Here is a 27424-nt window from a genome sequence, read left to right as displayed (position 1 = left end):
TATTGCACAAGGCCCTTTTGGGGTATAATGGGAAGAGCTCCAGGCTTTAAAAACAGAAGAATTTGGCTCGACTTCAGCAAAATGTATGAACTTGGACATCATTTCACCTGTCTGAACCCCAATTCCTTACTTGTAACATGAAGATGAGCCATGCATCTCATCCCTTATCCCTCATCCTTAATCATCCACATGGTAGGTACTGTTATTTCCTTTGTACAGGAGAGGAAACTGAAGTTCAGAAGGGATAAGTGATTGACCGAAGTTTATGTTGCTAGAAAGAGGGGAAGCCTGGGCATGAACCCTGGTCTATCTGGCTTCAAGGTCAGCTGAAAAAAAATTTTTCCCCTCATTAGGCTCCTTGCTAATTTCCCTGCTAATTTCTGAAATTACTGGGGAGGTCAAAATGGATTGGTGAATGGGTTTTGGAAAAGTGTCATAAAATATGTAAATGTGAGAGGTGATTAATTCTCAATGAAACAGTAGGAGCATAAACTGAAGCTACAGATAAACACAAACTACTCCATGATGTATATATAGACATATCTATTTAAATGAAATGGTTGTCATGTGTTGCTTTGTCAAATTCAAGCTCCAAAAGTTTGATGACAGAGGGATAATTTCCTTCCTCAGGATGAAAATTTATAGGAATTCAGAGGAAAATATTTTCGTGATCATACTGAAAATTTAGCGTCAGATGCGTTTAGCATCATGCTGTGAGTGCTGTTAGTCAGAGCATAAACAGCCTTTGGGCCGGATGTGGCTTTCTTCAAGTAGGCTGGCTCTTTGACCGGGGGGATTCATTCTGCAACAGGCGGAGAGAGGGACCAAGGCAGGATGAAGAGGTTATTTGTGCTCGTGCTGTCTCTCACCTTACTGATTTTCTTCTCAGGTGAGCATTAACTCCCGAAACCTATTTCTGTGCTGACAAGATAAACTGAAATAAGTCTATCTTATATTTTTAAAATATTTTTTCAAAATTTCAAGTAATATGTAATGTATAATAATTCAGTGCTTCTTTTTTTTTCTTCCTAAGAGCAGGCTCCCGGAATTGGTATAATTAGGGATAAATTATTTTTTTAATCTTTAAACATATTGAACACTAATTCTCAAAAATGCTGATAAATCTTCAAGGATACCGTCTTTTAGAGTTTATCTGAGATCATCAGAATTTGATATACTTTCGTTTTTCCTTTTTTTTTTTTGGCTACGCTGCGTGGCTTGTGGGATTTTAGTTCCCCGACAAGGGATTGAACTCAGGCCCAGTGCAGTGAAAGGAGGAGTCCTAATCACTGGACCGCCAGAGAATTCCCTCGATATACTTTTATTATAATAGTATCTTTTAGAATTTGTGTGTGATTATCAAAACTTGACTTACTTTAGTTATAATATTTTCTTTGAGGGATCGTGGGTGCTTATCAAGTTTAATATAACCTTATTGTCATGGGGGAATTTTCTAATAACAGCTTAAACTTGATTTAGTGTATTGAGGATTTAAAAGAATCCCACCAAAGCAACCCTGAGGGACAATAAACACACTGACCAGTGAACTGAAGAAAATATGTTTAAAGAAACATGTTCATTAAATTAACAGCCACCTTTAGAGGAATGAGCCATGGCGGCAGCAGGTAAATGTGCAGCTTTTACTCTGAGTTAACCATATTAGAAACAATTAAAAATTCCCCTCTGAGCCCTCTGGAACGCCACGTCCTTTGGGACAGGTCCCTTTGAAAGAACTTTTGTGCGTTGACCCAAATTGGACTTGCAAATGCTTCGCCTTGGACTGTGAGATGGAGCATGGATGCGTGTGTCTGAGAGTCCCTAAGGTCCCTTCCTGACTTTTTCAGGGGCCTCCCCGATTCTGACGGAAAAGCAGGCCAAACAGGTCCTGAGATCCCGGCGCCAGGACAGGCCGAGCAAACCCGGGTTCCCCGATGAGCCCATGAGGGTGAGTTCCGGGCTCTGGCTGTTTGAAGGGAGAGGGAGATCATTTGAATGCTTGTTCATTATGAACCCAAATGAGGTGCTGGTCCCAGCCCAGCATGGGTGCTAGATGGAGGTTCTGTGGAGTCCCAGGTGTAAGGTGATCTCACCTTCTTATTCACGCCTTTTCTTCTCCAGAGGTGCCAGCTCTGCTCCCCTACTGTTCGAACAGTATTTAAAGTGGAAACAGTGGGGCCGATGGTGGGAGTCCAGAATCCGGCGTGGGCGGCTGGGTGGCTCCCCTGAATGGGATGATAGGGAGCTGTGCCCTGAGGCTGGTGCCAACCCCATCTGCTCCCTCTTCCCTTGGGTGCCGGGCAAGCTGGACCAGCATCCCCGGCTAGTGATGCTCTGTCTGGGTAGGCAGAATCTCTGCCCCTGCTGCCACCAGGTTCCACCCTCGCCTTGTGCCTCCGATTTTGGCCTTTGGCCTCAGCTCTGCCCTGTAGGTTTGTGGCATCCACCTAGTCTTTCTGAACCAGAGTACCCTCCACTGCCTTCATTCTGTGACTTGTGGTGGGTGCTACTAGGCCCTGCCACCCCGGCCTCAGGCCAATTCGGGCCTGGCTTGTCTCTCCCTCCCACGACGGAAGTGCTGACATTCCTGGTATTTTTACCCAACTCAGGTGAAGGTAAGTAGCAGGGACCCAGGCAGAGTCAGCGTGTCTGTGAAGCCGTGTCTGTGGTCAAGGCTGGTCTCCCACCTGTGCCCACATCAGCCGGGCCGCATGCTCACCCTCTGTTCATTGCATCTCTGTGTTGAGGCCCAGAGGATCTGCAGCAGCACTGGCCTTTGCTCCCTGCGGAATCGTGGGGGTAGTTGGATTAGTTCACTTAAAAGTCTCGCAGTGTGATGCCGGGTCGCACAGCGGTGAAGAGTACTGGCTGTGGGCAGACTGTCCCGGTTTGAATCTCCCCATTTTCAAACTATATAACTTTGAAGAAGTCTCCTCACATTTCTGTACCTCAGTACTCTCGACTATGGAAGGGGGGTAAACAATATTATTACTTATATTTCTATAATATTATTATTATAAGAGCATGAAACAACTACTTGGTGAGAATTAAACAAAAGTAATTCATAGTAAGGCGCTTAAAATAGTACTCAGCAAGCAGTAACAACTCCTTTGAGTGTTAAGTCCCGGGCACGGGGTGGGGCCGAGACTGCAGACAGTCGCCTGGGTTTCTGCTCAGAGTTGGTGGCACACACACAGGAATCAGCCAATCACTGTCTCACGGGATGGCTTAGAAACGAGCAAGCGATTCAGGCTGTTAGGCGTGGATGTGGCTTTGTTCTCCTTGGTAGGAGAAGTCAGAGGTGGCTGGAATCTCCACACACAGGTGGAAGGGGTCTGGGAGGTGGGCCGGCGCAAGAGCAGCAGGGCTTCGGGTACGTTGGACTTTACCTTGGGTTCAGTAGAGGACAATCAAAGCATGTCTCGAATGGGCAAGTGCACAGTCGGGTTTTAGACAGATGGTTTGAGATGCATTTAGAAGAGTCTCAGCATTGAAGTCTGAGCACACCAGGGCTCAGAGGTGGGCAGAGACAGAGGATCCCGAGGGGATGAGAAGGAATGTGAGGGAATATTGGGGGAAACCAAGCCTCCAGCACGGAGGATGAGGGTTGGGAAGGGGCGGGGTGGATGGTGAGGGAGCCAGTGAGGAGCAGGATGCCTGGCCCGAGGGTCCTGGGGAACTCCAACTGGCTCTTTGCTCTTTTGGGGTGATGTCTGGAGGGGCCGTTCCAGAGGCTCTTCCCTGGGGGCCCTGGAGGCTGTGGGAGGCTGGTTCAAGGGGCTCTGAGGCATCAGGCCCCCTCCAGGTGCCCCAGCGTTGGCTGGGTGTTTTCAATGCCGGCACCTGGCCCTGGCTGCCCTGCGCTCTGGTTGTGGAAGGGCGGCCTGGGCAGGGACTGGAGGTGGTTTAGGCATCAGGCAGCACGTGGGTGTGGGTGTTACGGCTCCGCTTCCGCCCCCAGCTTCCTTCCTCCCCCCATGCCAGCTGCACACCGTGCTACACTTTATCCCCAAACGCTGCTTGGGGTGGTCCTTCCCTGCCCAGAACTTCCAAGAGCTCCTTCTCTCTCATTTCCCTCCTCCTGGCTCCCGGTCATCACCTGCCTTCACCTGTGACAACCCTCTGCTTGCCTCTGGCGTTACTACTTTACTGAATATCTGGCTTTTTGGGTTTTGTTGGTTTTGGTCATCTTTTATAGGCTTGACCACCACTGACTCATCTTAGCCGCCTTGAACCTGCCTGATCTAGTTTCTGTGATTCTCTCTCGACTCACCCACCATTTCCCACCCATCCCGTGTATGGTACAGTCCTGTATGTCTGTCACAAATACACTGACCTGTGTCCAGAATCCTCAGCCACTCATTCAAGTTTGGAAAAATGCCTGTGTGACCTACAGTTGAAATGTGAACATAAATATGCAATGAGTTGGGCTTCCCTGGTGGCGCAGTGGTTGAGAGTCCGCCTGCCGATGCAGGGGACACGAGTTCGTGCCCCGGTCTGGGAAGATCCCACATGCCGCGGAGCGGCTGGGCCCGTGAGCCATGGCCGCTGAGCTTGTGCGTCCGGAGCCTGTGCTCGCAACGGCAGAGGCCACAGCAGTGAGAGGCCCGCGTACCGCAAAAAAAAAAAAAAAAAAAAAAATGCAATAAGTTATTTGGCGGCTAGCCTATACCTGTAGTTCTCATCCGGGGGTGATTTTGCTCCCCCACCCCAGGGACATCTGGCAATGTCTGGAGACATTTTTGGTTGTCACAACTGGTGGGAGGAGGGTTTGCTATTGGCATCTAATGGGTTAGGGCCAGGGATGCTGCTAAACGTCCTACAATGCACAGGGCAGCTCCCACAACAAAAATGATCTGGCCTGAAATGTAATAGTGCCGGGGGTGAGGAACACTGGCTATGGTGATGGACAGTCTCTTTCTCTTTTACTGCGTGTGTCACTCTGTGTGTCTCTCACACTGTCATACATCCACCCACACGCAGTACTGGCTGAACCAACACATAGGTTCTGGAATCACATTTTTCTTAGGAGCATGTTTCTTAACCTTGGCCACATGCTGGAACCAAATGGGGAGGTTAAGAATCTGATGCCTGGGTTCCCCGCACAGAGGGGTGCCCCACGGTGTGTCCTAGGCATTGGGGAGGGGGGTGAGAGCCCCCTAGGTGGCATCAGTGTGCAACCGAAGCTGAGAACCAGTGGGCCAAGCCTTCTGGGGGAGACCCGCCATGGGTAACAGCAGCTCCCGTGGTCCGGTTGGGAATGCATTTAGCTGAGTGTTGAAATGAGGGTCTGGAGAGTAGATGGGATACTTGTTCAGATGCAGGTCAGAGAGACAGAGTGAGAGGGTCAGGTGGTCGATCAGAGAGCACTCCTTGCTGACCAAGATGGGCACTTAATTATACTTTACCTCGACTGTGCCCTGCCGAGCACCAGGCACTGAGGACATAGACTAGACATTCTTCGTTCGTTTGAGATGCTTGTGTCCACTGCATGGTGACGGATGAGCCAGAGCATCCAGCCTGTTTCCAGCTCTCTAACAAGGTCATCTGGCACACGGGGTCTGAGGAGAGGGCCTTCAAGCTCCAACCGGAAGGAGGAGAGAGGCTGGTCAGGCTTCTTGGAGGAGGCGCCACCGAGCTGAGGCTTGAAGGATGTGGAGTTTACAGGCAGTGCAGCGGTGGGCGAGGTGGGAAGAGAGTTCCCCCTCAGTGTGATTCCAGGCGGTGTTCTGCACAAACTGGTTGTGGACTTTGGGCTTTAGAATGAGGATGAGTCCTTTCCTTTTTTTCCTTACAGAGAAAACCCAGTTTTCTCTGTAAAATGCAGAGTTTGGCCCAGAGTCTGACTAGAAGTTTCATCCCAGGTCTCATATAGAATATGAGGGTCTGGATAGAGCTTCAGGACGATCAGGTTCTTGGTGCCAGTCAGCAACTGGTAGGAAGAGCCCTGGCAGCCGGCTGTGGACTTGGTGAGGGCCAGAGGGGTTTATCTGGAGGCCCTGGAGGGGCTTATGTAGGCATTTTTCTCAAACACCAGGGCCTCCCGGCCTCCTGCACTTGCTGTCTGACCTGGTTCCCCCTTGTGGCTTGTTGTTGACTCTTCCTATTAAGGGATTTACTGAGAGCAAGATGAATAATACGAATCACCTGTTATATAAAAAGAAGCAATTCACCCCCTTTTAAAAAAATTACAGTATTTTGTATTGAAGTACAGTTGATTTACAGTGTTGTGTTAATTGCTGCTGTACAGCAAAGTGAATCATTTATATATATATAACGCATTTATATATATATAACGCATTTACATATATAATGCATTTATATATATATAACGCATTTACATATATATAACGCATTTATATATATGTAACGCATTTACATATATATAACGCATTTTTATATATATATATATTCTTTTTCATATTCTTTTCCATTATGGTTTATCACAGGATATTGAATGTAGTTCCCCGTGCTGTGCAGTAGGACCCTGTTTCGATTCACCCCTTTTATCTGAGCGGCTGACAGATGTCACAGCCATCCCAGCCTGCATCACTGCTGAATGAAGCGTTGGACGCAGTGACCCCACGTTTGTCAGCAGGTCACCAGGAGGCCATGAGGTGGGACCTCTGGCCAAGGGAACCACCCTTCCCTGCTCTTTACCTCTTGCCGAGACAACCTTCTACTCTCCTTCTTTCTTTGTGCAAACCATCTGCTTACATATCCCTTTGCTAGAGATGGACACACTGTCCTGTGTGTTCAGGATGGTACATATTGCGTGTATGTGTGGATTCTGTGTGAGTGTGTGTGAACATTTGTGTATGACTGTGCATGCATGAGGATATATATGTATGTGAGAGTTTGTGTTTGAGGATATGTATGTGTGTATGACTGTACATGTGTGAGGGGGTGTGTGCGTGTGTATGTGAGCGTTTGTGTATGGGCGTGTGTATGATTCTGTGTGTGCATGTGTGTTTTGGAACAGGCCTTGCAGGATAATTTTTTCAGAAGCTCTGGATTCCAGTTTCCTGTCTTTTGACCTTCACTTGAGTGTCTGGGATTTATGGGATGTTGGGTGACGGGCACAGAAGGTCCTCTCGGGGCCAGGTTGGAAGGACCTGGCTGTCATAGTGGAGTGGACTTCCGTTCTGTACTCAGTGGGAGCCACCAAGGGATTTGAAGTGGGGGATGATGTGATTAGGGCTGGCGTGCAGGGGCCGTTTAGAGGCTCAGGACACAGCCTCTCGGACGCTGGCCTTCAGTTACCATTATACGTGGGACATGGGAGATTACATTGTTGGACATGTTATCGTACCTCCTTCCCATGGCAGCCTGGAGACAGACAGGTGGGCTGGGACGGATGAGCAGAGGCAGTGATCCCTGGGAATGCGTGTGCCCTCGGGAGCTAAGCTCTGAGACTCGTGTGCTCACCACTAACTCAAAATTACCGAGAGATGACCGGGTGCGTTATTTCATTTCGCTTCTCCCCTCTGAGGGACTGAGCGGAAGAAAACCCTTTCAGAGAGGGGAGAGGCCATTGACGAGAGTAAATGGATGGTGCTTTGGGAAGGTAGTAAGAATTCAAAATGAAAGCACATATGAAGATTTGCAGTAGTCTCTCCTCAGGAGTATCTATAAAACAATGTTATATTCTTGACACTTGGCTTTAATATTGGCAGATGTTGGCTTCTGTGGGATGACAGGTGTTTCGGAAACAGGTTCAGACAAGCTATGCCCACACATGCAAAGGACTGGACCCTTTTGACAGCTTGTATCTTCATGACAACAACCGTTCTCTCCGGGGAAGAAAGCAGGAGGGGTTCTGAGTGCATGGGGGCAGCTGGGGAGGAAGAGGATGAAAGGCCCAGAGCTGGGGGTTGTGAACACGGGTCAGAGAGAGGGGGCAGGTGGGGAGGTAGAGAGGGCCCAGACCTGACAGATTCCCTGTGGCAGGAAATTGTTAACACATTTATTTTATGGCAACGCCTTGACACTGAGTTAGAACTTATTCTCAGCTCTGTGCTGTGATTACCCCCTGAAGCCTCCAAACCGTAGGAAAAGTCTGCTATGCACAGCAACCTTGTGTTAGTGGTTGTTTGGGGGAATGACAGATGGCAGGTGTGTGCTGAAGGGGGCTGACGAAAGAGGGAGGTAATCGCTCAGATCTGGATGCTGCAGTGGTGGAGAAACACGAGTCCCAGATCTTCAGAGATTTTGGGGAATTGGGTTCTAGATGTCACAGGAGTGGGATGGGCACTCCAAGAAGCCTGGGATTCATGTGGGGACACCCCATCTGGAGACATCTGGGTTTCAGCTGAATTCATTTACTACTCTAGGACTTAGGACTTCAGTTTGTGAAGACATCATGTTAGAAGAGCTTGTAACAAAGCCTCAAGATCCTAATGGAGGAAAAACAATCTGAGAATCTGATGAAGACAGGGCTGTGTGAAAAGAAGGGCTGGTCTTGTGGTTAGAGGGAAGAAGCTAGAAAAAAGAATCCTGAGCTTTCCCTGGAATGTGTCCTCAGTCATGACTGTGCGTCTGTTGATTTTCAGGGATTAGGGCTGAACTCTTGCAACTCAAAAAGTGGTCCCCAGCCCGGCTGCTGGGCTTCAGTTGGGAGCCAAGAGCCTCAGGCTCCTCCCCACACCTGAAGGCGGATCTGGGCCACAAGGCTGGGTGACCGAGGGGCACATTTAAGTTTAAGAAGTGCTGTCCTACAGAAGTGGCTCTTAGCCTCTGCTCCCGGCGTCCTGGGGACTGGGAACCAGCCTGCGCTTGTTTTGTTTTGACACAAGGATCCCTCTTCCTTCCTCTGGGCACTCTGCTCATGTGGATTCCTGTTTTCCAGGACCCCTGGCTCCTGGTTTCTCCTCCTGCTTTGTGGTTTTTGCTGCTCAGTTTCCTTTGCTGGGTTCTTAGCCCTTGACGGTCCTTTAAATGTCAGAGCATCCCAGGGCTCTGCTCTCTACCTTCTCTAGTCCCCGAGCTTAAAATCACCTCTATGCTGATGGCCACACACTCCTATCTCTAGCCTGGACTCTGTCTGTGAGCTCCATCACACAACTGTCCACTTGGCTGTTTGCACTGGAACATTTAACCAGCACCTCGGACTTAACAGCCTCAAGAGGAATTCCAGATTGTTGCCTTACACCAGCCCTGCCCTTGCCTTCCACGGTGGGGTAAGGTGGGCCACCTCCTCCTAGTTGCATGGGCCCCAAATCCAGAATCTGACCACTTCTCACCCTCCCCTGCCACCACCCGAGTTCCTAGAGTGGACTGAGCAATACTCTCTTACCCTGCCTCTCTCTTCCTCTCTAGATCCCTCTGCATCTGTTCTCAGCAGAGCAGCAATAGTCAGTTCTTAAAAACGTAAACCGGATCCCATCTTTCTCCTGCTCAAAACCTTCCAATGACCTCCTGCCTTACTCCAAAAAAATCCATGGTCCTATAGTGGCCTACGAGGCCCTAGAGGTATGTCCGCTCCCTCTGCTCCCTCCTTGGCCTCTACCTGCATCTCATCCCTGCCCCCGACCCCTGCCGCCGTTCCAGCCATGCCGGCCTCCTCATTGCTCCTTGAATGTGTCAGGCTTGCTTGTCCCTTCATTGATGTAGTTCAGGCTATGTGGAAAGCAGTGTTGTGTTTATTCTGTAACTTGCTTCTATTGACTCAATAATATGTCCTGTTCTAGCTCATTTTATTTTATTTCATTTATTTATTTTTTGCGGTATTACGTGGGCCTCTCGCTGTTGTGGCCTCTCGCGTTGCGGAGCACAGGCTCCGGACGCGCTGGCTCAGCGGCCATGGCTCATGGGCTCAGCCGCTCCACGGCATGTGGGATCTTCCCGGACCAGGGCACGAACCCGCGTCCCCTGCATCGGCAGGCGGACTCTCAACCACTGCGCCACCAGGGAACCCCTCTAGCTCATTTTAAATTGAAGCATAGGGTAAATGTATGATGCTATGGTCTGAATGTTTGTGTCCCCCCAGACCCCAAATTCATATGTTGAAATGTTAACTCGCAAGTGATGGTATTAAGGGATGGGGCCTTTGGGAGGTACTTAGGTCATGAGGGCTCTGCTCTCGTGGATTGTAAATGGGATTAGCACCCTTATAGAAGAGGCCCCCCAAAGCTCCCTAGTCCCACCAGCCACGTGAAGATATAACGAGAAGTCTGTGACCTGAAGGAGAGCCCTCACCCACCTGTACTGGTACCCTGATCTTGGACTTCCACCTCCTGAGCTGTGAGAAATAAATTTCTGCTGTTTATAAGCTGCCCGGTTTGTGGTATTTCAGGTTATAGCAGCCCGAATGAACTGAGACATATTACAACTTATTTATTTAGCCCTTCCTGGAACAATGGCCATTTTACTTATTTCCAATGATGAAGATCCTTGTGCACATGTGTGTTTTGCCGAGTTCAGCGATAAGAAATGAAATTTCTGAGTCAGAGGGTTTATGTACTTCCAGGTGAAATGGGTACTGCCGAATTGCCAAACTGACTTACCAGCTCCCACCAGTAGTATGTATAAGAATACCTAGATCCCCACCAGTAGTGTGTATAAGAATACCTAGATCCCTGTACTCTTGTCAGCACTTGATATTATGAAAGTTTTGTGTGTACAACTTTCAAAATGGAAAGAAATCCTATCTGCTCTTCTATCTGCATATGTATATGGAGACATGTTGCCAAACAATAATGACATTATTTTCTTCATGATAAAATTTGGGACAAATTTATACTTTTTATTTTCATGCTTTTTGCTATTACTTAGCATATTAGTTTCTTAAGGCTGCCATGACAAAGTACCACAAACTGGATTGCTTGAAACAATAGAAATCTATTTATTTATCAATTAATTAATTAATTAATCAATTTTTAATGGTCGTGCCGGGCAGTGTGTGGGATCTTAGTTTCCCCACCAGGGATCGAACCTGCACCCGCTTCAGTGGAAGTGCAGAGTCTTAACTACTGGACCACCAAGGAGGTCCAACAATAGAAATTTATTCTCTCACAGTTTGGGAGGCTAGAAGTTTGAAATCAAGGAGCTGGCAAGGTTGATTCCTTCTGGGAGCTTGGAGGGAGAATCTGTCCCATGCTTCTCTCCTAGCTTCTGGCGGTTGCTGGCAATCTTTGGCATTTCTTCACTTGTAGCTACATTACTCCAATCTCTGCATCTGTCTTTACATGGCCTTCTTCCCTGTGTGTCCCTGTGTCCAAATTTCCTTCTTCTAAGGATGCTAGTCTTTGGATTTAGGGCCTACCCTACTCCAGTATGACCTTGTTTCCAAATAAGACCACATTCACAGGATTCAGGTGGACATGAAATTTGGGGGGACATTATTCAATTCAGGACATTCAGTTTTTTATTTTTAATAAATGTATGTGTAGTTTTCACCAAAAACAACACAGGAGAGGGTTTAAGAGTGGGGCAGCAGAGTGCTGAGTCTGAATCCCAGCTCACCACTTACTGGCTATCACATCCTGGCCAGGTTGCTTAAACTCTGTAAGTCTCAGTTTTCTTATCTATAAAATGGGATATGATAATCAAACCTACCTCAGAGACTTATTGTGAGAGAAAGCATGCAAAGCACAGTGCCTGAGTGATGACATTGGCTCTCATTCTTCTTGTTTTTTACAAAGCAGCAGCTGAATAAATACTTTTTAAAATATAACAAAACAAAAACCTCTTTGGCTCCTCACTGCTTATAAGATAAGGGCCAAGTATCTTGGCCTGGGAGACAGACCAGCCCTAAGCCACCATTGTGTCCCATTTCCTGCCACTCGTCCAAGGCCATTTATGCTCCAACCACCTGGAACTTCTCATTGTTTTTAAAAATAAACCATCCTCTCCCTGGTCTCAGCATCCTTTCACAAATGATTCCCTTTGCCTGCAGAGCTATTCTCCATTATTTACGCCTGGTACCCTCTTCTTCATTCTCAATGTCACTTTTTCTATCTCCCCTGAGTTGGTCCTGCCCTCCTAGTACTCACTCACAAAACAATACTATATAGAGGTACATCTATATGTATGTAAATTTCTAGAAAAAGGTCTAGAAATATGATCAGTTGACTCTTAATTATGTCATCTCATTCAGGAGGTTAAGATTGCAGGTACTGATCTAGGGAACTTTATATTTGATGTTTAAACTTTAAACAGTAACAATATGTTCATGTGTTACTTGTGTAATTACAAATAAAAATTTAAGCCATTCATATTTATTATACAAAACTTGGAAACCAAGAAAGGGTCAAAAGAAGAAAAAAAACATCTGGTGTAGTCTTACTCCCTCTCCCCAAAGACAGCATTGCCATTTTTGATGTATTTCTTTTTAGTCTTTTTGTGTGTATTTTTAAAAAGTATAATCACACTCTACAATTTTGTATCTTGGTTTTTCTCTTAATATTATAACATACACATTTCCTCATATTATTAGAAACTCTTTATAACCATAATGATAGTGAATTACCCTCTTTTGTTAGATCATTTCCACTATTTTTTTAAATTTAATTTTTATTTTATGTTGGGGTATATTTGATTTACAGTGTTGTGTTAGTTTCAGGTGTATAGCAAAGTGATTCAGTTATACATATATCCATTCTTTTTCAGATTTTTTTCCCATATAGGTTATTACAGAAGAGTAGCGTTCCCTGTGCTATACAGTAGGTCCTTGTTGGTTATCTTTTTTTTTTTTTTTCGGTACGCGGGCCTCTCACTGTTGTGGCCTCTCCCGTTGCGGAGCACAGGCTCCGGACGCGCAGGCTCAGCGGCCATGGCTCACGGGCCCAGCCGCTCCGCGGCGTCTGGGATCTTCCCAGACTGGGGCATGAACCCGTGTCCCCTGCATCGGCAGGCGGACCCTCAACCACTGCGCCACCAGGGAAGCCCGGTTATCTATTTTATATATAGTAGTGTGTATATGTTAATTCCAAACTCCTAATTTATCCTTCCCCTCACCTTTCCCCTTTGGTAACCATAAGTTTGTTTTCAAAGCCTGGGAGTCTGTTTCTGTTTTGTAAATAAATTCATTTGTATCATCTTATGAGATTTCCACATATAAGTGATATCATATAATATTTGTCTTTGACTTACTTCACTTAGTATGATAATCTCTAGGTCCATCCATGTTGCTGCAAATGACATTATTTCATTCTTTTTTATGGCTGAGTAATATTCCATTCTATATATGTACCACATCTTTATCCATTCCTCTGTCGATGGACATTTAGGCTGCTTCCATGTCTTGGCTATTGTAAATAGTGCTGCAGTGAACATTGGGGTGCATGTATCTTTTCGAATTATGGTTTTCACCAGAAATATGCCCAGGAGTGGGATTGCTGTGTCATATGGTAGCTCTATTTTTAGTTTTTTAAGGAACCTCCATACTGTTCTCCATAGTGGTTGTACCAATTTACATTCTAACTTACGATGTAGGAAGGTTCCCTTTCCCACTATTTTTTCTATTATAAACAGCACTCTAAAATTTTGTTCTTAAAGTGCTTTTAATACTTTGAATTATTTGCTAAGGATATGTTCCCAGAAAATAAATTATTGGATCCAAGTATATGAATACGGTATTTTTGAACCTTTTAGTATATATTACCACATTGCTTTCTAAAAGTTTTAAAAAATAATTTATGTCTTGTCATCCAAGAGAATGTTTCAGTAGAGGTTTTAAGGTAAAGATAATGGGAGCATGATATAATATCTTAAATTGGATATGAGTTGGCCATTTCTGGGGCAGAGTGGATGCAGTAAGGGAGGATTAGGGACGTGTGGGTGTCTGTGTGGACACCTTGGTGCCACTCATTGGCATTAGAAACCTAGGAGAAGAAGCAGGTTGTCTGGAATGATGGTGTGTTTGAAGTTCTTCTCTGACAGCCCCTGCCTTTGTACTTGTTTCTTCTGCTCTTGTCTACCTGGTTAACTCTTACTCATTTGTAGAGATTCACCTGAAATGATGCCTGTTTTGAGAGGCCCTCCTGATGCCCCTACCCTCCCACCATGGATTAGAGCATCCCTCTGGCCTAGCACTCACAGCACAAAATTGCTATTTCTGACTTTAAAAAAAATCTCTCTCTCCTACTAGACTGCTCTAAACTGCTTGAGCAGATGGACTGTTTGTTTCACTTCTGGGTCCCCAGCACCAAGCACAGAATTTGACATTTACTAAATGCTCATTATACTTGTTTCTATTCCTTTCTTTGCTTCTCTCCAGGGGAGAAATTTTGTAGGACATTACTCTACCATAGAACCTGGAGGTTATTTCAAAGAAATCTTCTATTGCCTCGCTTAAATTCATTAAATTTCTCTTAGTCGTCCCAAATTTTAGGGAAAAAATTATTGCCAACTGCTGGGGTGAACCATGGAAATTCTCTAAAAAAGATGACATCCGAGCTAAAATTATGTCCTTTGTGATTGTATTCGTAAGCACTTGTGTGCCCTGGGAATATGCTTTCCATTTTGGCCTGTGTTCCTTTAAGGAATGTTCTTGTGGGGCAAGTATAAATCATATTAGCTTTATTGTAAATAGTCTTTGTGAAATATGCTTTCATTTTTAGCCCCTTGACAAATGTATGTAGTAACTCCGTTACCCTTTTGTTCCCTGTGATCTCCAAGACCAGTTCAGAGCGACTGAGATACAAATTGTGCACATCACTGATTTGCCTTCTTTTAGGGCTAAGCCTTCTAAGTGGCCCAGAGCAGTTAAGTTCTGAGCCACCCTTCTGCCTATGTGATTATCTTGCTTTTACTAATGAGCAAAATAATTCATCCAAATGTCGATGGACCTTTAATTTCACGCAAATGTCACGGGAAGGATTTTGCCTTCTTGGAAAAAGATCCCACCTTGATCGATTAACTGTCTACTTTATGATTCTCAGCTTGGATCAGGTTCCAGTGGGTATTTAATTTCATTATCACACCTTTCCTGTGCCATCATAAAGGACCCCCTCCAATTTCTGCTCTAAATCTTGAGAAATTATTTACTTAAATCATTCCAGTTGGCATTGGACACGAAATGCAGGTATTAGTTTTTGTTTTGCTTTAATTTTTTTCCCCTTGAAAAAAGGAATCTAAAAAAAATGAAAACTTATTTTTCATCTACCCCTTCTTTCTTGATCCAGGAACATTTGAGATTACCATTAATGCTGGGTCATTTCTAACTTAGCCAACACAATTGTTGAATTTGTGGTTTTCAGCAGATTTGCAGTTTGGCTTTTCATCTTTGACTAATGATTGCTTTTAGGCCTTTGTGGCTTATTCATTTCCCTAACATTTTAAATAAATAGTGAAATGTCATGGAAACCAGGGCTTGTTTCTTTCTCTCTCTATGTGTGTGTCTGTTTTGGTTGTTTCTCTTCAACAGTGATTTCAGCCTCTATTTAGGGGTGTGAAATACATATTACTCTTTGATGCTTTTTATGTACGTTTGGCCTGGGCCATTATAATGAGCAGATTGACGCAGATGCCCAGGAGCCTCCCAAGGAGGATTTAGTAAGATTATGGAGAAAGAAGAGTCATTTCATTTCTTCATCACTTGTTTGTACATTTCTCCTGTGAGTTTTATTGAGGCCCTACTATGTGCCAAGCACTAAACCGTATACTAGGTATTCCTTGGACACTCTCGTCAAAAAGCCAGTTGGGTATTTGGCTGAGACGGACAGGGATTAAATGAATAAGGATGCCAATGAGCATATAATTATAAGTGGTGTATAAATGCTGTATATCAGTGGTGACATTCTTTCTTATCACCACCAATCTCATTGGAAAAGTCTTTAACTATTGGGAAGCTGTCAGGTTCATGATCACAAATATAAGTTTTCCAGAGTTCTAATTTCCCCTTGAAAGCTCAAATTTTATCATTTTGTAACAAGCACTGTCAGTTTTCCTGGAAATGATAAGCTCACTTCATTCACTTTTGGGAAGATGTCTGCCAAACACATGCATAAAACACACCTAGTTCAACTCTTGACGCCAACAGTCCCCCAGGTGCTTTTCCTTGAGAAAATCATTGTACTTTGTCGCGCAGCAGAAGTGCTGCCTGCATGCTTCCTGTTGGTCATTTTCTTCGGCTTCACCAGGGCATGCTTCAGTGAAACTGGCATTTTGAGAATGTTTTATTTGTATTTATTTTAACTGCGACTGTGTGATGAAGGATATGTCGACCACTAGGACAGTTGGGTGCTACTGCCTTGACTCCTGCCGAGGCGTCAGTTTTACCCACCAATGCACACAGTGAGAAGGCAAATGTCTTAGTATTGCTCGAAAGATAGTTTTGACATCATGGACCCCCCGGGGGGAGCACAGACCATGCTTTGAAGACCACAGCTATTTTTTCATTCAACAAACATTTATTGAAATTTTCCTGTGGACCAATTCCTGGGAGAGATGCTCCATCTACAACCTCAAGGCATGCTCACATCTTCCATATATAATAGTAACCAAAATTAACTGAGGAGGGCTTAATAAAGAGACTTTTTACAAAGGTGTGGCAAGATGAAGGTGAACTAACAAGAAATGATAAAGGATGCAGGGCTAAGACTCCTGAGGCATGAGGGCGGAAGGGAAGAGTGTGGTTCCCAGACCCAGAATGGCAGCCGTCTAGGAGCTGGGTCTTCAGGGGAGGGATGCAGCCAACCTGCCGAGACTCCTCGGGGAGGTTGCAGGGGAGTACATACCCTCACCTCTCCCTTCCTACCTCTAGGCTGCTGCTGGCGCCTCCTATACGCCAAACCCAATAGGAAACCCCAGGACAAAAGACTCTGTGGTTGCAGTTCATCTAGGTCAGTCTCTTAGTGCAAAAGGCCAGGTGAAGGAGGGGAGAGAATGGGTTTAGAAGTGAAAGTGGAGACTACATATTTGGCACAGAGCTTTATTTGTACCATTTCATTTAATCCTGGCAACCCAGTGAGATAAGTGCGAGGGCCATCCCCACATTGCAGATGGACAAACTGAGGCTGGAGAGGTAAAGCAATAGTATTGGCAGGGTTTTGATTGGAACCAGACCCTGATCTGGACCCAGACCCAAACCTCTTAGCCTCTCCACCACACCGCTCTGGCAAACAGGCAGGCAAGAAGATGGCAACGTGGGTTTCCTTCAGTGAGCTGCTTACACGGAACAGTTGAATAAGCAAAGCTGTATGCTGAGAAGTCTTTGTTCCTTATTTACCAGCCTCCACACTGCCTTCCTGTTCCTCCCAATGACTATTCTTCTGGCCAAAGATTCCTCAGACAGGGAAGACAGGGCAGGGTTCAGCCCCAGACTCACAAACGTGTCCAGCAAGCTGCTGGGGAATCCTTGTTGGATCCCATAAGGAGCCCTCCCAGCATCCACCCCTTCCCCAGCTGCCCCGGAGACTCCACGCCCAGGACACAGGGTTCATTTTGAAGAGTTAAATGAAAACAACGATAATCAAAACAATTTTAAACTGCATGAGTCCTGGGGGAAAGAAAAAACATTTCAGGAAAATTGGACACCTCCTAATTCAATCCTTTGCACAGTCATTAAATTGAAAAAAAATGTTATATTTAAAATAGGATGTAGACTTCCTAGGGGTTTTTCTTGAAACTTAAAAACTCAAAGTTCTAGACTGGACCGTCTGTTAAAGCTTCATTAATGCCATAGGAGGGTTTTCATGATTTAGGATTTTTATATCTATACATGCCAAAATAACCTTATATTACCACATATGACTACTCTCGCCCAAGGTGAAATGCCACTTCTCTGATTAATGGCCTGCAGCTTTGGGTTACCCGTATGTGTTTATGTGGACTGTTCCATGCACACTTTGCAATGATTCCCATCCCATAATCTCAGCACCAAGGCTTATTTCAGGGCAGTATCGACAACATACATCCTACAAATTAAAAGTCATTTTTATCTCTTCTGGGGGGAAACATAAAGTTCACGTGCCAATATGTGAGCCAAGACACATGGCACCTCCACTAAAAAATCTGATGTGGCCCAATTAAGTCCCTATTGTCAGAATGTGGTCACTGCTAAACAGAGTAACCAGGGCTATGCCAGGAGAAGTCCAGAGAGCTATGGGGTCACAGGGAACCTGAGAAGGCTGCCTGGAGGAAGGAGCATCTAAGCTGAGGGCTGAAAAGTCAGATAGGAGTGAGACAGGAAAAAGAGAAGGCACAGGGGTGTTCCAGGCAGAGAAAATAGCATGAGATTAGAGAGCAGAGCAAGTGCAGCCAATCCAGGGAAAGATGGAGTGCAAAGGGTTGATGGTGGGAGAAGAGGAAATGGGTGAGGCTGGATCATCGGGAGCCCCACAAAACATTTAAGGAACTGGAATTTCTCCTGAGCCCAGTGGAAGCCATTCAAGTATTTTAAGTGAGGAAACAACATGGGTAGATTTTAAAAAATGTCACTTTGCAACAGGATAAAGAGATAGACAAACAAAACAAACAACAAGGATTTTTCACTCTCTTCTTTATAACTTTTTATTGTTACATAATTTCAAAACAGTAATATGTATCACTGTTGTGATAAAAAAAAACAATAAAACCATTTTCATTTTTCATGTTTTAAAAACCTACCCTGGGGCTTCCCTCGTGGCACAGTGGTTGAGAGTCTGCCTGCAGATGCAGGGGACACGGGTTCGTGCCCCGGTCCGGGAAGATCCCACATGCCAGAGAGCAGCTGGGCCTGTGAGCCATGGCCGCTGAGCCTGTGCATCCGGAGCCTGTGCTCTGCAACGGGAGAGGCCACAGCAGTGAGAGGCCCGCGTACTGCAACAAACAAACAAAACAAACAAACAAACAAACAAAAAACCTACCCTGGCAAAAGACTTGAACAGATACTTCACCAAAGAAGAACACAGATCACAAACAAGCATATGAAAAGATGCTCCATATCATATGTCATCAGGGAAATGCAAATTAAAACAGCAATGAGATACCACTACACACCTATTGGAATGGCCCAAATCCGGAACACTGACATGATCAAATACTGGCGAGGATGTGGAGCAACAGGAACTCTCATTCACTGCTGGTGGGAATGCAAAATGGTACAGCCACTTTCAAAGAGAGCCTGACAATTTCTTACAAAACTAAGCGTCCTCTTACCATATGACCCAGCAATCATGCTCCTTAGTATTTACCCAAATGAGTTGAAAACTTATGTTCAACACAACAACCTGCACACAGACGTTTATAGCAGCTTTATTCATTATTGCCAAAACTTGGAAGCAACCAAGATGCCCTTCAGTAGGTAAATGGGTAGATAAACTGTGGTGCATCCAGACAGTGGAATATTATTTAGCACTAAAAAGAAATGAGCTATCAAGCCATGAAAAGACGTGGAAGAAACTTAAATGCATATTACTAAGTGAAAGAAACTAATCTGAAAAGGCTACATACAGTATAATTCCAATGATATGATATTCTGGAAAAGGCTAACCTATGGAGACAGTAAAAAGATCAGTCATTGCAAGGGTTAGAGGGGAGGAAGGGATGAATAGCAGAGCACAGAGGATTGTAAGGCAGTGAAAATACTCTGTATGATACTATAATGATGGATACATTATACATTTGTCCAAACGCATAGAATATGCAACACCAAGAGCGACCCCAATGTAAACTATAGACTTTGGGTGATGACGCTGTGTCAACATAGGTTCATCTCTTGTAACAAACGCACCACTCTGGGGCAAGATGTTGATAATGGGGGAGATTGTGTGTTTGTGGGGACAGGGGGTATATGGGAAATTGCTGTACTTTCTGCTCCATTTTGCTGTGAACCTAAAAGTGCTCTGAAAAATAAAGTCTATTAAAAAGAAAAAAGGGAAAAAAAACCCACCCTGGCTGTGGGGTGGAATGTAGAGGAAGGAGGTAAGACGAGAGACAGGGAGAACCCTCCAGATGCAGTGGCAGGGATCTAGCAGGAGGGTGGGGACTGAGATTGGGCAGGGGAAGTGGGGATGGGGAGATGGGATCCAAGAGCATCCGCGGGATTTAGGGGTTGCTTGGCTGGTGGGGGTGGAGAGTGGGGAAGAGGTGGGAGCCCAGGAGCAGGCTGGAACTCTGCTTTACCAGCCATGTGGGGTCACGGCCAGACACGTGGAGAACTACTGCTGGTGGTCTGGGCAATGCCCGTGGACCACTTCTCTGTTTGCATCAGGGGATGGAGAGGCAAGGTATGGAGGGAAAGAAGAGAATTTGTAAGTGATTAAGACAAGAGAAGTAACACTTCACTCTTATTTAAGAAGCATCCTATTGATTTATCATTTTTCTGGTGTATCATTTATATGGGATAATGCAATGAGAAACAATACACAGAAAACTCACAGCCTGAACTGGCTTTGTTGAAGATCAAGCCACTTTGGGAAGAGAAGGTTTACCCTGAACCTGGAAGTGACACTCCTGTTGATCGAGGGCAGAGCAAGAGCAAACTGAGGGAGAGGAGGCGGGGAGACGATAACTTCATGCAAAGGAACAATCGCCCCTCCTCCAGCTGGACCAGTGTGTTCAGAGGTCGATGATCGACGGATGCACAGCCCAAGAAGCCGGCTCCTTTGCAGCAAACATCAGTAACAGCTATCATTTATGCTCTTTACTTGCTTCTAAGGGCGACAGCACACCCCTCATACGCCATCATCCTGGTACAGCTGCTGGTTTTCTCCACCCTGTCCCCCATCCATCCTCCACCTGGCTCTGCCCGGCTCCGGAAGTGGACCCCTAGAAACCGCATCGCCTGGAACCCTGGCCGGCTGGCTTCTGCGTGGGCTTGGCAGGAGATGGAGGGCAAGAGGAGAGAGAGGATGGGGTATTTGTCTCCTGCTCTTCCCCTGCTTTACAGAGGCTGAGGCCTTGCCCTGGGCCCTGCAGGTCTAGGCATGGCCATGGGGCTTTTCTCTATTGCTAGTCCCTGGGTACTGGAATGCGCTTCAGTGGTTCCCTTAACCCTTTACACGCCTGTGAATGGTTCCTTCATTAAGGTTCCTTTAGGCGAACCATCTGAAGGAGAAATTGTGGTTCTAGAGAGGCTCAGAGACCAACAAAACTTTGTTGTCAGTGACAACCATGGACCAGGGCAGGAGGGGGCCCTCTCTGCTGTTGTGAAGAGTGGCAGGAGGTGGTAGATCCCACGAGGAGGTGTCCTCACTTGCTGGTTACAGTGACATTATCCAGAGCCACAGACCAAGCCCAAGGGGTAGTTGGTCATCACCTTTTCCCTCCTTGCAGGAAGGCAGTGCTGGCGAAGGCCTCTGAAGAGCTGTGGCCCTTTCAGGGCTGCATTTGGGCAGATCACTCTGTTAGGTTGGAGCAGAAATGGTGGGGGGTGTGGGACGTGGTGTGGGCGGAACGGGAGGTAGAGTGACGGATGGAGGGGTGAGGAAGCTGGGACAGCCTGGGTGGCAACGGTGGAGACCCGACCTGCAGAAGTGGCAGAGATGGAGGGCGTCATCTGAGAACTCTTCTGGAGATAGGCTCAGAGTCCTCACACTCAGTCTCAGGATGAGTCTGAGGGAGACACGCTGGTCCACGTCTGGCTCGGGTTCCTGAGTCGATGGAGAGGCTGGTCACGGAGATGGGCAGCACCGGACGATCAGCTCCTCTCTGTTGTGGACACACCAACACATAGAGCCAGTTACCGTTCATAGACATGGAATCATACAACACGTGGTCCTTTGTGACTGGCCTTTTTCACGTAACAATGTTTTCGAGGTGCATCCGGGTTGTAGCATGCATCATTCCTCGTAATGGCCGTAGAGTATTCCCCTTGTATGGGGATGCATTACATTCTTTATCCATTCTTCTGCTGACGGACATTTGGGCTGTTTCCACTTTTTGGCTGTGATGAATAGTGCTGCCGTGAACAGCTGTGTACACGTTTCTGTGTGAACATATGCTTTCACTTCTCTTGTATACACAATTGTGGGGTCAAATGTTTACTCTGTTTAGCATCTTAAGGAACTACCAGGCTGTTTTTATAAAATGCCCCTTATCCCTAGCAACTTTATTTTGGCTTTAGGGTTTATTCTGTTCGATAATAGTATAGCAACTCCAGCTTTCTCACAGTTATCCCTTGCCTTTTAAAAAAGATGATTTTATCACAAATGTGTGTTGCCATAAATAAATAAATATATATATTATTTAGTTATGCGTGTTTTGAGCTTTATTAAAATGGTGTCACACTATAAACACTGTCTTCCTGGACTTGCTGTTTCCACTCATTATGCTATTTCTGAGACTCATCTGTGTTGTTGTATGTAGCTATAATTCACTTTTTCATTGCTGTATAATATTCCATGGTGTGACCCTACCACAATTTATTTATCCATCCTCCTGTCAATGGATATTTAACATGTTTCCAGATGTTTCCAGAATTTTGCTACTACAAATTTATTGCTGCTGTGAACATTCGTATCTGCTCTTGTTCTCAAAGTGACCAGCAGCATTCTCGGCTGGGAACTTGTTAGAAATGCAGATTCTGGAGCCCTAACCCAGACTCACTGAATCAGAAGCTCTGAAGGTGGGGCCCCAGCAGTCTGTAGGTTTTAACAAGTCTTCTGGGTGATTCTGATGCCTGATGAAATTTGAGAATCATTGCTCGAGGATATAAACAAGAGTGAAATCTCTGGATTGCAGGCAACCGATTGTTTTCCAAAGGGGTTGCTCCATGTAACTCTCCATCAGCAGTGTCTATGAGTTCCCATGGATACACACCCTCTCCGCACTTAGGGTTGGTGGCGGTTTCTCCTGCCTGGCTGTGCTGCCCTGTCTCAGAAGCACAGCTGTACCCCGCACATGGGCAGCTCGACCATCAACCGTGAATAAAAGCTCCTCTTCGATGTGGGTTTGTTTTGCCAGGAGTACATGCACCATCTGCTCCGCCTGGAACGCCGTGCTGAGGAGCAGTTCCTGGAGCACTGGCTGAACCCCCACTGCAAGCCCCACTGCGACAGGAACATGGTCCATCCTGTGTAAGCAGCTCGGGACCAGCCCCTGGTACGTTCCTTCTCCTTGGCCTTCTGTTTCAGGGAGACGGCGGTGGCAGTGCAGGCATGGCTCGGGGGTCTTCGAGAGCATGGTGTTAGGGGAACCAGCGGGTGAGCTGGTTATGGGTTGGAGAACGGGAAGTGCAAGGCAGGAGAGGTCGGTGGGAGCCAGGTTGAGAGGACCACTGGGGACGCGCATGGGGGCCTGACTCCTGCTGAGTCACCAAAAGATCCCAAGTACGGGAAGGATGTGACCCTATTTGCCATTCAGAAAGGGTCCCTCTGGGATACAAATCTGGAGAGACATGGCTTGCTGAGACTTGGGTCTCTCCAGGTGGGGTCAGCATCCATGGGCTTGACTGTGACATCCATCACAACGGTCACCATTGTCACCAGGATCAGCAACTTCTTTACTGCCTCCCCACAGCCTTCCAGACTGGGACTCTGCCCAGCCTGTGTCCCATCTTCCCTCTTCTTCTGGCTTTGCCCTTTCAGTCCCCCTGACCTGCATGGTTCAGCATTCCCAGCACAGCCCACCTCTGTACCTCTGTTCCTGCGAGAGGCTGTTTGCTGCTTCACTCACAGTGTGTCTGTGTCCATCTCCTCGTCCCCTTTCCAATTCTTGCTAGATTACACAGCAAAATCCCTTCAGAGGTTAAGCCTAGTGAGTTTCATTTCTCCTCTGTAATTTGTATGTATTAAGCAGGACAGGATATAACTGGGTACTTGATCATTTGTTGTTAAGAGAAATCTTGTTTCCTTGTTGTTTATTTTGTGCTGCTGTGAATTGACACAGAACACTCCCGTTAGAGGATTGCTCTTTATAATTTTCAGAGTGCTATCGCACAAAATCTCTCATTTGATCCTCTTAACACTCCTGATCATTGCAGGGCGTGTTTTTTTTTTTTTTTTTCATTTTGCAGTACGCGGGCCTCTCACTGTTGTGGCCTCTCCCGTTGCGGAGCACAGGCTCCGGACGCGCAGGCTCAGCGGCCATGGCTCACGGGCCCAGCCGCTCCGCGGCATGTGGGATCTTCCCGGACCGGGGCACGAACCCGTGTCCCCTGCATCGGCAGGCGGACTCTCAACCACTGCGCCACCAGGGAAGCCCGCAGGGCGTGTGTTTTAACTCTGTTTTATAGGGGACCTAACTGAGCGTGATTAAGCTACTAAGTCATGCCGGGCAGTAGTTGGTATGTCTGTCTTCTGACAACTCCAAATTCTGCAAGCTTTGCGCGGGCGGTACTGCTGGAACCTGGGTGTGTGTGTGTGTGTGTGTGTGTGTGTGTGTGTGTGTGTGTGTTGGGGATGGGGGCGGGCACGGTCCTTGTGAGGGGCTTTAACAGACAGTGAGAGGAGCATCTGCTAGGAATGGAATAGGAGTTCTGCTTTTGAGGGCTAAGGGCTGGGTTGACATCCTGCTCTGGTCCCCCCTGCCTCTGGATCCCTGTTCTAGGTCAGAGCTTCTCCCACCCCTGGCACCAGGGACCTTTTTCCTCCAGCACCGGAAGCCCGCTCTTGGCTTTTTTCAGAACACAGCACTGCGGAGTACTTAAGAGCTCAGACTCTGGAGTTGGGCGGACTTGGGTTTGGTGCTCTGTGTTCCTGCTCTGTGACTTTGGACAAGTCACCTACCCTCTCTGAGTCTCCATTTCTATATCTGTAAACTGGGGTAGAGCCTGGAGCATAGTGACTGGCTCCATGAGCAGAGGCACTTGTCAACCGTGGTGTAGGCCAGGGGAGGGGAGAGGCTTCCGGGACGCTGGTGGTGGTGGGGCGGGGGTTGCTCCTGCCAAACAGAGGATCCCACGGAGGCCTCGCTCCAGACAACATCCATTTCAACCAGGAAAACCAGGCCGTAGTGGCTGGAGGGATGGGGCCACTTGGAACTTGGAGTCAGGTAGCATTCAGGTTGTGACTCCATTTCGGAAAATATTCCTAACTTCTGTCTCGGTTTCCTCACCTGTAACACGGAAGAGTTCCTCCCTCATAAAGCTGTTCTGAGCATCAAAAAAGTCAGTGCATGGAAAACAGCGCTGCCCTGGCGCATGCTAGGAAGTGCTCAGGAAATGGCAGCTTGATAGCTGTTTCCTCCTCCTCCCCCTCCCCCCTTCCCCTCCTCTCCCTCCTCTCTTCCCCCCCACCCCCCGCTTCTTCTTTTTTATCAACATCACCATCACATTAACATTATTTTCTTGTTCTTTTCCAGCAAGCATTTTGATAAACAGCGGCCCGGATACTATTGAAACAAGATGAGGCTCCTTTCGTTTCTTTTTTCGGCTGTGGAATGGACGTCTTCAGGCTTTGTGAATTGTGGGCACAGCAGAGGTTGCCTTGGGGATTGATGGCAGGTATTTGTGCTGCTTCATTTGACTAACGTGCACAACTCATTAAAACCAATCGCTTAAACTCCAGGCCCCCCTCCCTGCCCCGCAATGGCCTTCCTACTACTGCGGCAGGGTGAGCAGAGGGAGAATCCTTCCTGGGGCCGGTGGAGCTGGGGCCTCCAGAACAGGAGAGGGGTTAGAGAGCAAGCCTTGTTCTGCTAAGTGAAGCACACCACTTGGGGCGGCAGGGGGTTTGGTCATTGCTTTTTTTTTTTTCCCCCTCTCCTTTTCTGCTCTAATAAACACTGGTGTTAAGCCTGCTTTCCATGGTTGTCTCCTTTCCTTTCCTACAAGAAGAGAAGCAGAGGTTTTTCTTCCTTGTTTATCTTTGTGACTCCAGGATCAGAAAATTTACTGTTCTTTGAATAGATGAATGGATAAAAATACAAACACCCAGCAATTTTTCACAAGAGCCATCTCTTTTGGTAAAGAGATTATTTACCTAAGGCCAGCTCTGGAAATAGAGCCGTAACTTAGTACCAACTCTACACCCTGGTCTTCTAGCCAAGGGGACATTTCTTGTGGAAAGTGGGTTGCAGCTTCTATATCCTAGTGCCCCTCACCTGCCCACAAACCTCAGAATCAGAGATTGGACTATCAAAGACCAACAAAAGCAGAAATTGGGAGGGCAAGGGAAAGTGGACCAGGTGGTCCTAGGGAGAATGTGATGACATCCTCAAAAAGGATAAGGAGAGATGCTCATCCACCCTGGGCTACAGGGGAGGGTCTGTGCCAGGGGAGCCGGGAGGGCTTGTCCACGAGAAAGTTACTGAGCTTCTCAACAATGATGATACTAACATTTATTTTATCCCTATTATGGGCTGAATCCCGCACTAAGATTTTTACATACAGCGCCTCATTTGTTCATCACACTGTGGACAAAAAAATGTTGCCTGCCGTTTCAGTAAACAGTGAATGTTGCTGGCCATCAAGCCATCAGCCACTGAACTGCCCTTGGACCGTGGGTGCGTCCTGAGGGGAACTCACGATGGAGAAAAACAGGATACTGACCCTAGTTAGTGAAGATGCATATCTAAGGAATACTTTCAATGAGCCCAGACTTGCAACTTGCTAAACATCGAAAAGCACTAAAATCATTAACTTGAGATGTCTGGTTTTTTGTGATTAGCAGTAATCTTTCAATGTTCAGCTACCTGTATGTTTGCTTTTTTTTTTCCCAGCAAAAACTCCTGTGTATAAGGCTCCTCCCTCACCTCTGCAGAGCAGTTCTCAGAGCTATCTGCGAGGCTGTCTCCCAGGCGAGAGTCCTCAGTAAGGTCCCCGAATAAAACTTAAAATATTTAGGCAGTGCGTTTTTCTTCAGTCGACAACGCCTACTCTGTGCAGTAGCTGTGGTTATTATTCCCACTTGATAGATGAGAAAACTGGGGTTTACAGAAGTTAGGTAGTGTATTAGTTTTCTACCTTGGCTGTAACGAATGACCAGAGACTTAAAACAACACACGTTTATTATCTTACGTTCTGGAGGTCAGAAGTCCAACCTGAGTCTCATGGGGCTAAAGTCGGAGTGTCAGCCTCTCTGCAGGCTCTCGGGGTGAATCTGTTTCTTTGCCTTTTCCAGCTTCTAGAGGCTGCCTGCCTCTCTCATCTTGTGTCTTCTTTCCTCTGTCTCCAAGGCCAGTAATAATGAGTTGAGTTCTTCTCACACCATATCATTCTGACCAGCTCTCCTGCCTTCCTCTTCCACTTTTAAGGACCTTTGTGATTACATTGGGTCCATTCGGATAACCCAGGACAACCTTCCTATCTTACGGTTAGTTGATTAGTAACCTTGATTCCCCATTGCCACTCAAGGTAACATATTTACAGGTTCCAGGGATGAAGATGTGGACATCTTGAGGGGAGGTGTTATTCTGCCTACCACGGGCTACCAGAGCTGGAATCTGACCCTAGGAAACCCCTCACTACTCTGGTCCCCCAACCATTCTGCACCTCTGCCCTTAAACCTGAAATCCATCTGCCTTAAGTGGTTAAGTCGTTTTCTCACCTGAGCTCCTTGAGTGCTCAGAGTGGGACCTTAATGGGACACTATTGCACCTCCCATCTAGCAGGGGCATTGTTTGA

General features: G+C 46.6%; 1 protein-coding gene across 1 annotated transcript; it reads left to right on the top strand.

Moving 5' to 3' along the window:
* Nucleotides 1-825: 825 nt before the first annotated feature.
* Nucleotides 826-25593, top strand: CUNH17orf67 (chromosome unknown C17orf67 homolog). The gene is made up of 4 exons (XM_029212091.1): nt 826-889; nt 1845-1945; nt 22825-22962; nt 25162-25593. The coding sequence occupies exons 1-3, from the start codon at nt 835-837 to the stop codon at nt 22939-22941; spliced, it is 273 nt and encodes a 90-aa protein (XP_029067924.1). The 5' UTR covers nt 826-834; the 3' UTR covers nt 22942-22962; nt 25162-25593.
* The last annotated feature ends 1831 nt before the right edge of the window (nt 25594-27424 follow it).

Source organism: Monodon monoceros, unplaced genomic scaffold (assembly GCF_005190385.1).
Source record: "Monodon monoceros isolate NGI ecotype Baffin Bay Population unplaced genomic scaffold, NGI_Narwhal_1 Super_Scaffold_9, whole genome shotgun sequence".
Classification (NCBI taxonomy): Eukaryota; Metazoa; Chordata; class Mammalia; order Artiodactyla; family Monodontidae; genus Monodon; species Monodon monoceros.
This window is presented reverse-complemented; position numbering and strand designations above follow the sequence as displayed.

Coding starts and splice junctions, on each gene's coding strand:
- CUNH17orf67 (XM_029212091.1), top strand. CDS start 835: ATGAAGAGGTTATTTGTGCTCGTGCTGTCTCTCACCTTACTGATTTTC. Junction 890..1,844: donor CTTACTGATTTTCTTCTCAG/GTGAGCATTAAC, acceptor TGACTTTTTCAG/GGGCCTCCCCGATTCTGACG. Junction 1,946..22,824: donor TCCCCGATGAGCCCATGAGG/GTGAGTTCCGGG, acceptor TTGTTTTGCCAG/GAGTACATGCACCATCTGCT.